Here is a 14,423-nt window from a genome sequence, read left to right as displayed (position 1 = left end):
CCAATAGTTGATTAGGATAATTTGGTAAAATTGCTATGACATTTGACTACTTTATTCCATTCCTTAATCTGTGTGCAATTGGCTAAAGCGACACTCATTTTGAAACGGAGGGAGTAATAAAATATGAGTTGTGCTATGAATATCAATTGATACAATGCTACGTACTTGCTGCATACACACTACTAGTTGAAAAACTTCGCATTGAGCAAAGTATACATACAATAGACACATAAGACGGAGAGGTTAATTAACATGTGATGTAACCTGAATATTACTACTCCTCATGAAGTTCATTTCATACAATTACAATAGTTCAAGAAAATAGCTAAAGTACCAAAAAACTTGTCATTTTTTATTTCTACACACAAGAAAAGAGCAAAAGTCATTTTATAGATCAACCTACACACAGGATTGTAATCAAACTTGTCATGCTGATAATCCATCACCACCACTTTGTTCTTTATCATCATCATCCAATGGAAGTGGGATTTCTCCTGGTGGCAAAAAGGTGTTGAATCTCGCAATTAAATCTGGATGCCCTTTAAACAACGCCATCAATCCATCTTTGAGAACACCTAAATCAATTCTATCGTTACGGTACGGTAACCATTGGTGAGTATTAAAAATGCTTCAAACTTTTCCCTCGCATCATGAAACACATGTTTTACTTCCACTACAAACGCCACTGCCCTTCCATTACCTTCTCCGATAACTCTGGAAATGAATCCGCCATTATTAGCAAGAGTGGATTTGTAGGCTTCACGGAATGAAGAGAGCAGCCTCAGGCTCACGCGAAACATTTTGCTGAATCGATTAACTTCAAAACCCTAGCCAACCTTCCTTCCTTTTATCTATTTGGTGACAAGCAGGGTTGCTTATATCGAAAATCGCTCTTCTCCCAACCAAAGACGCTCACTCCCATACAAACTGACCAAAATACCCCCTGCGTGAGTTAACTCACGCATGTCATTACCCAGTGTGAGTTAACTCATGTAGGTTATAACCTTGGTGTGAGTTAACTCATATAGGTTATAACTCAGCGTGAGTTAACTCATGTAGGTTATATTTCAGCTTACCGTGTGTGAGTTGACTCATGCGGGGGTATTTTCGTCAGTTTGTATGGGATTGAATATTTTTTGTTAGAAGAGCAATTTTCGCTTATATATACGCACAACACAGTTGTATTGGTCCCGTTTGTGGGTTAAAACATTTTTACCCTTCAGTAAAAAAATATGTAAGAGTTATTCAATAGACACCATAAAACCCTTTATTGGAAAAAACCGATAATTTTCTGATCGAATCAAAAATAGTTGATTGGAAGTTATGATTCGATCAGAAGCAAATTTTAGATACATATTGAGCAACGATCAAAAGATTTTCTCGTTTAAAAACTCATAATGATATTTTTTCGACAACATATAATAATATTGAATGTCGTGAAAACGGTAGTTTGAATCTCATATACGATAGAATGGGTCTGGTCGGCCTACAGAAACCTACTGTTTAGTTTACATCAATATTATGTCACATCAGATTTTTTTTAAATAGAGAAGGCTAATTCTTTTTTAAGCTAAACAAGTCAAACTATGACTCATAGAAATACCTTTTTAAGTCTACTTTAGTAGATTAGTAAAAAAAAAAGTCTACTTAAGTAAAAATGGATGATATTTTTTTTATTACTATTATTATATTAAATTTATAAATTTGATTAAATTATGCATTTGTTTACTTTTTTCAGTAAACAAACAATAATCTGAACAAAAATAATTGGTTTTTGACTTTATTATTTTTTATTTCAATCAACATGTGTGAATCCCTTAGTTAAAGCTTTGTTTTTTGAATGACGAACATTTCTGTTTGAGGTAATAGACAACAAAAAAAGTTTGAGTAATATCTGAAGTAGCTTTTTGTGTGTAATATGCAACCCTTGCACTTGCATAGCTGTTATTGTTAGTTGATGAATTGGCTTTTTGTGTTACTGCATATATACCCAATTGGTAAAATGCATAGTATTCCTTTAGCTGTCACAGCAGAAGCTATCACAAATTTTGTCTTTATGCAATGTAAATATATAAAATGCAGTTTCTTATTAGAAAGAATGTTATTATAAAATATAAATGGTCATGTTTTGATAACAACTCGGATGAACTGTAGTTATTCTAAATATAGCAATGGTAAGTGTAGTTAGATTGCAAATATGATTTCAAGTTGCAGACCCCCACAATATTGTGGTTGTCAATGTATCAGGCCGCAATTGATGTGTGATTATAAATCAGAGTAAAAGAGCTGGCATTGCAATGCATATATGTAGTGCTCATAGTAAAAACCGCATTGCAATGCCGAGTTCGATTCCTAGTTGGAACAATTATTACCGCCCCCTTGTCCTAGAAACCGCGGGGTCAAAACCAAAAAAATATTTGTTTGTTTGACATGTTTCCAAACAAAAACTTAAAAACCTTAACCTGCATAGTGCATGATAGAGTGTATATGTATATCATCTAGGGATGGCAATGGGTACCCAATGGGTACGGTACAATAATACCCTTCCCCATACCCGCGTTTGTAAAAAATGCCCATACCCGAGCTCGTATCCTCGTGGGTAACAACTTAAGTGCCCTTCTCCATACCCTATGGGCAAATAAGTGTCCATACCCGTACCCATTACCCGCACTTTGATTATAAAAAGACAATAAAAAACATCACAATTGAAATAAAACTACGATCCAATTTTTTTTTTTAAAGCAACTCATAAAATAGTAGAAATCGTAATATTTAGCCAAATAAAAAAACATCCAAAATATTCCTCAAAAATTAAAATAAAAACATTCAAAATACATATAAAAAAGTGCATGATAAAATAAACATCAAATTGATTTAAATCATAAATTTGTAGTTCGTGAACTTATAAAGGCAAGAATGAAACAATTACCGTATTAGTTTTTAGGTTTAGGTTTACACTTAAATAGCTAAATAAATTAAATAACAGTACACCAAAAATAAATAAAATATTTATTATATTATATAAATATGTATATGCGGGTTGCGGGGCTGGATAGTATAGTGTCCTTACCCGCACCCATACCCATCTAAATTTGCGGATAATTACCCAGGCCCAAGCCCATACCTATAAAAGCGGGGTTTTACCCTATCCATTGTGGGTATTTTTTGCAGGTGCCCATCATGCCTGGGTCCAATTGCCATCCCTAATATCATCAGTATATGCAGATAGATACTTTAGACCGGAAAAAAACAAACGATTATCTAAGACCTTAATTCTGCCATATCTTATTATTCCTTTCTTACTAATACATAAAGAATATAAATATACTCCCTCCGTTCAAAATGAGCGTCGTTTTAGGTGTTTACACACATATTAAGAAATGCAATGATTAAAAGAAAGAGAATGGTAAATAACCAAATTATCCTTGTTAACTATTGGTTAGTTTTAAAAGTAATACTTTGGAAGTAGTGTGCAGAGTATTAATTGGAGGGTACAATTGAAAAGAAAAAGTTATTATTGCATTGAAAACTGAAAGTGACATTCATTTTGAAACAAATTTTTTTGGCTAAAGCGACACTCATTTTAAAACGGAGGGAGTATTAGATATGTGTTTCCTTTTTCCGTAATTCAATCAAATATTCAATAGTAGTTAGGGAACTTTATAATTTCTACGAAACTGCTAAACGTTTCATCTTGTGACAATGATAAGATCCTGTAGGTATCAGAACAGCCGATCATATCCATTTTTTAGCATCTACTGAATAGGATTCTGCTTCTGGTTCTTAAAGAAAAAATGATAAGCAACTTTCTTGTATCATGTAAGATAGAGATTGAATAGTTCAAGATAAGCAACTTTCTTGTTATAAAAAATGAGTTGTTCTATGAATCTCAATCGATACAATTCTATGTACTTGCTGTATAGACACTACTGGTTGAAAGAAATTGCATTCTTCAAAGTATACATACAACGGAAAAAATTTACAGCTAAATTGACACATAAGATATGGAAAAGTTGACGTGTGATGTAACTTGCATAGTACTCCTCATGAAATTCCTTTCATACAACAATTCAAGGAAAGAGCAAAAGTACCAAAGAACCTGTTATTCTATAGATCAACTTAAGGATTTCTACAAACTTGTTATTCTTCATCATTTTTCTGCTCATCTTTGAGTGCCAATCCATCACTTTGAAGTTCATCATCATTCTGTTCATCTTTGAACTCTAATCCATCACCTTGTTGTTGATCATCATCCAATGGAAGTGAGATTTCATGTCCTGGTGGCATGAAGATGTTGAATCTTGAAATCAAATATTGATGTTCTTTAAACAACTCCATAACTCCTTCTTTCACAGCTTCTGTATCAATTCTTTGGGCCTTGAAATCTTTCAGAAGTACTAAAAATTCTTCATACTTTTCTCTCTTATCTTGAAACGCATATTTCACTTTCATTATAAACGCAAGTGCTTCAGCTTCACCAATCTTGGCATTTACTCTGGATCTTCTCATCTTGAAGGCAAATGTTAAGAAAATAACACTGTTTAATTCTTTCCAATTCAAAATAAAACCTAACCAAAAATTCAAAAGGTAAAACAAACTACCTTCTAACAAAACAAACTACCTACCAACAAATTATAACTAACTATTTTTAACTAACATATATTTGCAACATTTGGAGATTGAGTGAAATTGTATGATTGAGTGGAAAAAGAATGTGAGATAGGTTGTGGTTATAAACAGTGGATGAATCTGAAAAATCACACTTTAAATTTTTCCATTTTGTAGGTTATATTTGGAGGAATGTTAAGAGATGTATCCAATGATGATGGTGTAAGAAATTTGGTAGGTGTTTTAATAGTTTGTTGGGTGCATGAACGGTTACTATTTGATTATTAAAATATGCCTATTGTGAAACAATAATGCTTGTATTCAATCATTTAATTTTGTAAAAGAAAATCATTTATTTATTTATGTAACGTGGTTGTTCATCTTTGATCTACTTTGGATTCATAAATAAAACATTGTAGGTTATGAATAAGAGAGGATTCAAAATATTGATTCAAGTAAGAAATATGAGGAGTTTTTGTAACTTAAAACTTAACTATATCATTATTTTTAGTTTTTTACTTTATTATTATTATTATTATTATTATTATTATTATTATTATTATTATTATTATTATTATTATTATTATTATTATTATTATTATTATTATTATTATTATTATTATTATTATTATTATTATTATTATTATTATTATTATTATTATTATTATTATATTAGATAAAATAAGAGAGTAGAAATTTAGTTTTTTTTAGAGGTGACATGTAGGAGGGTCGAAAGGGTCGTTTATCTTGTTGTCATTATTCCTGGGAGTTGAGGTACATGAACCACCTCAGTGTTGATCGAGAGTTCAATCACCGCATCGAATACCTTTAATTAGTTTTAGAATTAACTAGAGGATGATACACTTGTGCGTTGTTTTAATTTTTGTATCACCCATTTTGGGTCGATATACACTCTTGTGTAGTTTTATTGGGTTAGGTTTATGTCCCCCAATTTTTATGTAATTTTTTCTTTTTTTAATATTTATAAGCATTTGATAAGAGATTAGAGTTGAGTAACATTTGTCCTCGTGAGCTTAGCTCAGTTGGTAGGGACAATGCATAATATATGCAAGGTCTGGGATTCGAACTCCAACCACTCTTTTTTTTATGTCATTTTGCTCTTGCGTTAAAAAAAATATTAGTGGTTTCAACTTTCAAGAAAAGAAATAATAGGAGTTTTATACTTTATTTAAACTTTTATATTTTAATTAGTACTTCGAAAAAATAGTTTAATTGGTGAATTTGTAGTGAAATCATATTTAACAATATATGAAGGAATGCACTCTTTCTACCATTAAAAAAAAAAAAAGGAATACACTCTTTTGGGTTGGATTTTATCTTTTAAATATTACCCTTTATTTCAACTATTTTATCATTTTATTTAAATTATCAATTAAAAAGTAGTGAAATCTCATTCAAATAGGAACAATCCACAACAACATGATGAACAATCCACAATAATATGAACAATATTGGACACAGTGAAAAACTTTATTTTAACCTTATATGAAAAATATTGTGGTTTTGTGTAACATTGTTTCTTCCAATTTTACCATTCACTTAATTATTTTTTACAATATTATCGTTTTTTTTTTGTACAATACAATGTTATCGTTTATTGTCAATAAAAACGGAAAAACATGGCACCTTAGTGACAGTCTTGGTCTTGACACTAGTAATATTTAAACAGCTAAATCAATTATAATTGTGAGATTTTTAATATATTATGAAAATTTGAGAGTTATAAAGAAATGACAAAGGATGAGCGACTTAGTTAAAATAAGAGTTTTGCTAACGAATGTCTTCGGAACACTCTTTAAAAATCTAAAATTTATAAACTATTCCTTCAAAACTTAAATATTACAAATTTCAATAACGAGTACCCCGTATGCACAGGATGCTCGTTAGTAAATCCCTTAAAACAATGGGTAAATACATTGACCTTATCTTGAGTTGTCACTAAACACACATGACTTTTTAATTTTGAAAAAACACCGACAACCCATCAAATTAAACTGTTAACACAGTGAGAGAAAAAAATGCAGCTCTATTACCACTTCTGAGGTTCTTAGAAGTGTGACCTAGCTTTATATATTTCCCACAAATTCATTTGAAGGAGATTTTATTATTTTCCTTTGAATTCTTTGCATTTTCCTTCCTCAAAACAGCACAAACTTTTATCGAAAGAAAAACGGCACAAACTAAACCTTTCCCCCCACAGACTCCATGATTGAATATGGAAGATTGAAAATCCATTAATTTGAAATACAAAAAATTGTAAAGGAGAAATAAAGGGAAACTGAAGGGAACTTAATGGGTGGAAGAAAGGAAAAGAAAGAAAATATCAGCACTGCCCGTCAAAAATGGAGGAGGAAGGTTATGATCAATGTCACATAATTCACAATTCCTATCGGCACGCTGTACGGGTTCGGGGTCGTGGTACGCGACATGAGAAGAATTTGGTACGCAAGTACCAATTCATGTCCACAACATGTCAAGAGAATTATGTGACTATGGTTATGAATTACAGTGAGTGGATCAAACGATTACAACACAGTAAGAGTTTGCAGGCTGAATACAATTTGCACTGTGTGCACCAGGCTGCAAATAAGAAAAAGAACAACAACACAATAATCCTAAACAATTACACACTTAAAGTACAAGATATGTTTGCTATCCTGCATAATATGTTTTCCTGTCAATGACTCACAAAATCCGCGAACTTAATTACACGATATTCTTGGCTGTCAATGACTAATAGAATCTGCACAGCACTTACATGTGATTATTACATGATTCTGAATGAATTGATTTTATAAAATTGACTTTAGTTAAAAGTGAGTTGAATGTAAAATATTTATACACATTAGTTGAAGAAATAAGAATGAGTAATCTGCAAAGCATACAATGGAAGAAAAAATAAAATTACTGTGAAATTGACACTTAACTGATCGAAAAGTTTAACATGTAATGCAACTTGAATATTACTATCCTGCACTTTATTTCATACAACAATTCAAGAAAAAATAGACAAAAGTACCAAAAAAATCTGTCATTTTATAGATCGACCTAGTGACATGATATTGTAATCAATCATCTTTCTGTTCACCTTTAAACTCCAATTCATCAGCTTATTGTTGCTGATCATCAAATGGAAGTGAGATTTCATGTTTCTGTTCATCTTCGAATGCTAATCCATCACCTTGTTGTTCATCATCATCCAATGGAAGTGAGATTTCTTGTCCTGGTGGCAAGAAGATGTTGAATCTTGAAATTAAACCTTTATGATCTTTTAACAACTCCGTCATTCCTTCTTTCACAGCTGCTCGATCAATTCTTTCGGCCGAGAAATCATCTAGAATTTTCAAAAACTCATCATACTTCTCCCTCCTATCTTGACATAACAACCAATCTTGGCATCTACTCTGTGTCTCCTCATCTTCAAGGGAAATGTTAAATAAATAACTCTGTTTAATCTGTTCCCATTCAAAATTAAACCAAACCTAAATTCAAAAGGTATAGAGGGAAGAGAACATAAGAATATGAATGAGTTAAATGTTAACTCTGTTAAATCTTTTCCAATTCAAAACAAAACCAAACCTAAATTCAAAAGGTATAGAGGGAAGAGAACATAGAGAACATAAGAATATGAATGAGGCAAATGAGTACCTGAGATGAGATGCGCCGCGCCGCCTCAAATGTATAGAGTTTGTAGAGAATTAACAAACCAACTACCTATTAACAAACTTAGGGTAAGAATAAAGATAATTACACTAAAATATTTGATAAAATAAGACTAAAGGGGGCCAACAAGAAACCGAATGAACTGGGCCCAACACAATAAATGAAAGTTAATCTGTAACAAACCCAAGCCCAACAAAGGGGCAGACCCTGTCGTCGACTCCATTGCAATTGAATGGGAGGATGAGGGGGAATAGGAAAGAAATGTCATCGACCATTCCACCTTGAGTTAGACGCAACCCAAAATTTGAAGATGATATCATAGTTTCATATTCATTCAATGTGAGACATAGATTTTTCACTGAGTAGGATCTCAATTGTGGACATGAGAAATTTTTCTTGAATGAATGGGTTCATTTTTGGGTCAACTAAAATTTACTCAAATCGTTGTTATAAAATATAATTAAAGATGTCTTTTTGGCTGTCAAAATAAATGATTTTTTTTTCACAGGGTATTATTGAAAAGATATAAATGAAAAAGAAAAGATTAAAAAACAGGGATGTAATGACCCGTCAAAACAAATCGTCTGCCTCAGTCCCTAGTAGATTATCCAGATAAATGAGTGATTCATTTATTGCTTAAAATTGAGCTGGGGTGAACTTTATCCTTTAAGAAGCAACCTGATACGCCTTAATGCTGAGTCCCCCTTCTACATCTTGAGAAGATGAGCACAATGGAGGCAGCAGAAAAGAACGAAAATTGGAGGAATTTGAAAGAGTATACCTGCATAATTGAGAATAAAAGATATTGTCCCACATGCCTTGTACTTATTTCAAAAAGACATAAACCTCTACTTTGTAATAATTTCATAAAATAATTCAAAACCAAAACAAAATGACCAAAGCTCCTGCACATTTTTTGAACTGAGGACAGAACCCAATCATGACAGATCACTCTTACATGGTTGTGTTCTGGTGATACTTATCATTGTTCATCCCTGAAGATTAACACAGTAATAATCAATGAAATCAAAAAGCTCAATGTTATATATACTGATAACATTGCCCATTTTCTTGTAGGTCTACTGCAACAATTAAGATCCATCATGATTGTAGGGATCAGTACAATTGTCTCACTCATATCCACTTTCTAACTACTATTGCAAGTGATTCTGCTTATAGCTCTTGTATTATGTAAGGTAGAAAGATTGAAGATTTCAAGATAAGAAACTTTCTTGTCTTGGAAAGAGAAAAATATTGTCCCAAAAGGCCTTATGCTTAACACAGAGGTTGATGTACCAAAAGTGAGTTCAATTGAAACAATACTATGCCTAATTTATGGACTAACAAGAGCCCTATGATACTTGTTAAGGAACCAAATATAAAAAAAAGGGCAACCCGGTGCACTAAAGCTCCCGCATACGCAGGGTCCGGGGAGGGGTCCCACCATTTGGTGTATTGTACGCAGCCTTACCCTGTTTTTTACACAAGAGGCTGTTTCTAGGACTTGAACCTGTGACCTTCCAGTCACATGACAACAACTTTACCAGTTGCGCCAAGGTTACCCCTCGTTAAGGAACCAAATATACTAAAACTATTTCGGAACTTGTGTAACAACCATTAAAGTGTAAAAAAATGCTCTTTTCAAATTCAAAATTTATTTTTTATTTCCTAAACAATTGTGCCAGGAGCACCCATTAGCATGACCCTATTTTATACATGTTTGAGAGAATTTGTGGTCTGCAAAATATAACATGGAATATGATTAACCCGTAATAATCATCTATGAAAAGAAAAGGAGTAGGTAATAAAGTTCATAATTACACAATACACTTACTAATTAACTCATAAGTACATGATCACAAGAAATCATTATTATTAGTAATAATAACACAAAGACAACATCTCATGATTGCTACTATTGCAATCTAAAACAATACAACACAAACACATAAAGGAAAAACATTTCCTTACTCATGAAGAAAGGAAGCCAAATGCTTGATCAATTTCAGACCACTCTCAGATTCAGGATAAACGATATGATAAACATGATCTTCATCTTCTTCTTCAAACAACTCCAATTTCCCTTTCCAACCACTATTCTTCACAAGCTCATAATACCAAACCCCTCTCTCCCTAATCCTATCTTTCCCAGCAACACAAACAATCATCCTATCACAACCAAGTCCATCCAAACTAGGTGCCTCTACACCCACGGGATTAACCATAGGATTATCAATTCCACCAGGTGCTGAAGGATACACAAAATTCCAAACGGAAGAGTAGAAATCTTGAAGTTTAACACTTTCCAATCCAACAGGGTATGAACTAAAGAAAAATGGCTGTTGTAAAATAGCTCCTAATAATTTAACATCATTGGGTAAAGCTTCAGAGCCAGCACGCATAGCTATGTTATGAACTATGTTACCACCAGCACTAGCACCACCAATGAAAACTCTGTTGAAATCACCGTGGTTAATTAACCACGGTTCCGCGTTGACCGGGTTTTTGGCAGAATTGGTAGCAACCCATTGAAGTGCATTCCAACAGTCATTATAACAAGCAGGTAGAGGGTGTTCTGGAGCGAGTCTGTATTCAACAGAAACAACTATTGAATTTGCTAGTGGAACGAAGATGTTGAAGTGTTCGTGGTGAACTTTGGAGAAAGCGGATTCGAAGAAGAAACCACCGCCATGGAAGAAGACTAAGATGGGAAGTTTTTGAGTGTCAGGGTGAGAGATTTTGGGGAGGTAGATACGAGCGGAGATGTTGGGGTTTTGAGAGATGATAATGTCTTTGGAAGGTGAATTTGGGTGGTTGGAATTGGGTGGTACCGTCGGTGGTTGCCGTGGACGGTCGACGGTGCCGTCGCTGTAGACTGTAATGTAGGTTGGAATTTCAGAGATAATGTGTTTTGTTGCATCGGTGGTGGCCGTGGATGCCATTGATTCAGAGATACTAGAAACAGGGGAGTATTTGGATTTTTACATGCAAATGTTGACTTTGGTCCTGACTCGGCATCATAAAGGTCACCTAGTACATCCACCACAGGTTATACATCACTTATTTATAATATTTTAATAAAAGTGCCGATTAAAAACTCAATGATTTTGATGGGAGGACACTAATAAGAACCATTAAAGTATAAAAAAATGTTCTTTTCAAATTCAAAATTTTTTATTTTTTTCCCTAAACAATTGTGTCACGAGCACGGGTAAGCACAGACGCGGTATTGGAGTGCGCAAGCGGTTCAACCAAGTTGGGTCTTCAAAGGCTTTGGATCTAAAAAAAATTAAGTCTAATACCCACACCCCACTTAAATAGAAAAAATATATGTTAAAATCTTTTTCTTTCTTCAATACACAGTTTGAGTTTTTTCTAGACTCTAGTTCTTCTTTCTGGACATAAATACGATGTTATCAAACCACCTCCAATTATATAATCACTTAATCAGTCAATTTGAAAAGCTATTTCATTAAAAGAACCACAATAATCATTTCTTTTTCGCATAAACCATTCATTTTTCCTTTCCCGCAATGGATGAGTGACAAATTCAAACGACACCATTAGGTAAATTTTACCTCTATTTCACTTAATTTTTTTAATTTCATTTTATGTTTAGAAATTCTTCCGATTCTAAATTTTTAATAAAGTTTAGCTACACACAAAAAATTATGTTTTTATTTTATTGAAGACATTTTAAAAAGAGAGTCGAGCCTCCTATTTCATAGGAAAGGATCGGACTAAACATGACCCTGTTTTATACAAACTGTTTGAAAGAATTTGGGGTCTGCAAAATATAACATGGAATATAATTAACCATAATAATCATTTATGAAAAGAAAAGGAATAAGTATTAAACTTTATAGCCTCTTCAAAAAAAAAAGTACTTAAACTTTATAATTACACAATACACTTACTAATTAACTCATAAGTACATGATCACAAGAAATCATTATTATTAGTAATAGTAGCACAAAGACAACATCTCATGATGATTGCTACTATTGCAATCTAAAACAGTAAAACACATAAAGGAAAAACATTTCCTTACTCATGAAGAAAGGAAGCCAAATGCTTGATCAATTTCTGACCACTCTCAGATTGAGGATGAAAGATATGATAAACATGATCTTCATCTTCTTCTTCAAACAATTCCAATTTCCCTTTCCAACCACTCTTCTTCACAAGCTCATAATACCAAACCCCTCTCTCCCTGATTCCATCTTTCCCAGCAACACAAACAATCATCCTATCACAACCAAGTCCATCCAAACTAGGTGCTCCTATACCCACAGGATTAACCATAGGATTATCAATTCCACCAGGTGCTGAAGGATACACAAAACTCCAAACAGAAGAATACAAATCTTTATCAGAACTCTTAAGTTTAACACTTTCCAATCCAACAGGGTATGAACTATATAAATAAGGCTGTTGTAAAATAGCTCCTAATAGTTTAACACCATTAGGTAAAGCTTCAGAGCCAGCACGCATAGCGATGTTATGAACTATGTTACCACCAGCACTATCACCACCAATGAAAACTCTGTTGAAATCACCGTGGTTAATTAACCATGGTTCCGCGTTGACGGGGTTTTCGGCAGAATTAGAAGCAACCCATTGAAGTGCATTCCAACAGTCATTATAACAAGCAGGTAGAGGGTGTTCTGGAGCAAGTCTGTATTCAACAGAAACAACTATTGAATTTGCTTGCGGAACGAAGACATTGAAGTGTTCGTGGTAGAGTTTGGAGAAAGCTGATTCGAAGAAGAAACCACCACCATGGAAGAAGACTAAGATGGGAAGTTTTGTGGTGGGGTTTTTGGGGAGGTAGATACGAGCAGAGATGTTGGGGTTTTGAGAGATGATGATGATGATGTCTTTGGATGGTGAATTTGGGTGGTCGGGATTGGGTGGTACTGTCGGTGCTTGTCGTGGTCGTTCGACGGTGCCGTCGCTGTAAACTGTGATGTAGGTTGGAATTTCAGAGACGATGTGTTTTGTTGTATCGGTGGATGCCATTGATTCAGAGATACTAGAAACATCGGAGTGTTTGGATTTTTATATAGGAGTAAGTAATGATTATGTGATGACAAGTCCAACCAATCACGTTAGAACACACAATCAAAATTAGTAATAATATTTTAGAAATGTCTGTAATCAGTCAACTTTTTAAAGCATAATAATTGAGGCTGCCGCTCCATACTCCACTTTATCAATGACCAATGTTTGGATTTTTTTTCCATAAATTGGTCCCTCCGGTCTCAAATGTAAGAAATTTTTCACTTTTTAAATTCATTCAATAAATGATATATGTAGTCTTTATTATAGACCACATACATCATTTATTGAATGAACCAAAAAAGTGAAAAGTTTCTTACATTTGAGACCGGAGGGAGTATATTATAAGCAAATGTTAACGCACTCAAGGGCACATGGTAAGGAATTTATTAAAGAAATATATGTATAAAAAATCGTGCATTCAACTCCTTAAAAATTAATATATTATGTTTTTTAATGCAAAGCTGTCTTTTTTGGATTGTTTAACATGTGTCCTTAGGACACAAGTTAACATGACCCTATATTATATGTTGAATATTATATTTCATCATACACTAATTTTTTCACTATGTTGAATCAGACATTAATGGTTGGATATTAGTTGAACTAGTATAGTGACTCGTGCTTGGAAATAAAAAACTTTTTTGATCAAATGAATAGATTTTATATTATGTTATCTTAAAGTTATAAGTGTGGTTATAATTTAAATTTGATATGAAAAAATATCATCTTAATTTTGTTAATTTTGTACATATTTTGAAATATCTAAACATTGCACATAACGATTAAAGTATTTGGATTTATACTTATACTAACTATTTGTAGTATAAGATGTACTCCTTGTTAAACTTAGCATATGTAATATTTTTGCAAAAATACGCCGACGTATTGTATATTATTATTTGCTGACATAATGTATTTTATTAATCATAAAAACTAAAAAAATTGTATTTTTTTTATATAATAGTCAGTGTCAGATGTATACACCTAGTCTGTGAATGCAAACGTTAAATTTTTTACGGGTGTGTATAAATATAGTTTGGGCTACAAAAACGCCGATTGTTATTTGT

At 33.0% G+C, this 14,423-nt stretch overlaps 2 protein-coding genes and 1 pseudogene across 8 annotated transcripts; all 3 read right to left on the bottom strand.

The window, feature by feature from the left end:
• Nucleotides 1-3,930: 3,930 nt before the first annotated feature.
• LOC146958680 (paired amphipathic helix protein Sin3-like 1) lies at nt 3,931-5,775 on the bottom strand. The gene has a single exon (XM_085740216.1). It carries the CDS (start codon nt 4,507-4,509, stop codon nt 4,141-4,143), a length of 369 nt encoding a protein of 122 aa, XP_085596342.1. The 5' UTR covers nt 4,510-5,775; the 3' UTR covers nt 3,931-4,140.
• Nucleotides 5,776-7,516: 1,741 nt separating this feature from the next.
• On the bottom strand, nt 7,517-13,326 carry LOC146958678 (2-hydroxyisoflavanone dehydratase-like). 6 transcript variants are annotated; one of them, XR_015024703.1, is made up of 4 exons: nt 10,264-13,326; nt 8,860-9,073; nt 8,278-8,343; nt 7,517-8,084 (listed from the first exon to the last, which is right to left on the bottom strand). XR_015024703.1 is itself a non-coding variant. In XM_085740211.1 (4 exons), the coding sequence occupies exons 1-4, from the start codon at nt 11,232-11,234 to the stop codon at nt 7,740-7,742; spliced, it is 1,512 nt and encodes a 503-aa protein (XP_085596337.1). In that variant the 5' UTR covers nt 11,235-13,326; the 3' UTR covers nt 7,517-7,739. The 6 variants fall into 6 exon arrangements, 4 of the variants coding, with proteins under 4 accessions (XP_085596337.1, XP_085596339.1, XP_085596340.1 ...); XM_085740211.1 differs by having other exon boundaries at nt 7,517-8,111; nt 8,971-9,073; XM_085740213.1 differs by having other exon boundaries at nt 8,971-9,073.
• LOC146958679 (2-hydroxyisoflavanone dehydratase pseudogene) lies at nt 10,146-13,326 on the bottom strand (annotated as a pseudogene). The gene has a single exon (XR_015024704.1). The product of XR_015024704.1 is annotated as a 2-hydroxyisoflavanone dehydratase pseudogene (transcript).
• Nucleotides 13,327-14,423: the final 1,097 nt, after the last annotated feature.

Source organism: Medicago sativa, chromosome 1 (genome assembly GCF_051527215.1).
Source record: "Medicago sativa cultivar Bolivia chromosome 1, Bolivia_mono, whole genome shotgun sequence".
Taxonomy (NCBI): Eukaryota; Viridiplantae; Streptophyta; class Magnoliopsida; order Fabales; family Fabaceae; genus Medicago; species Medicago sativa.
This window is presented reverse-complemented; position numbering and strand designations above follow the sequence as displayed.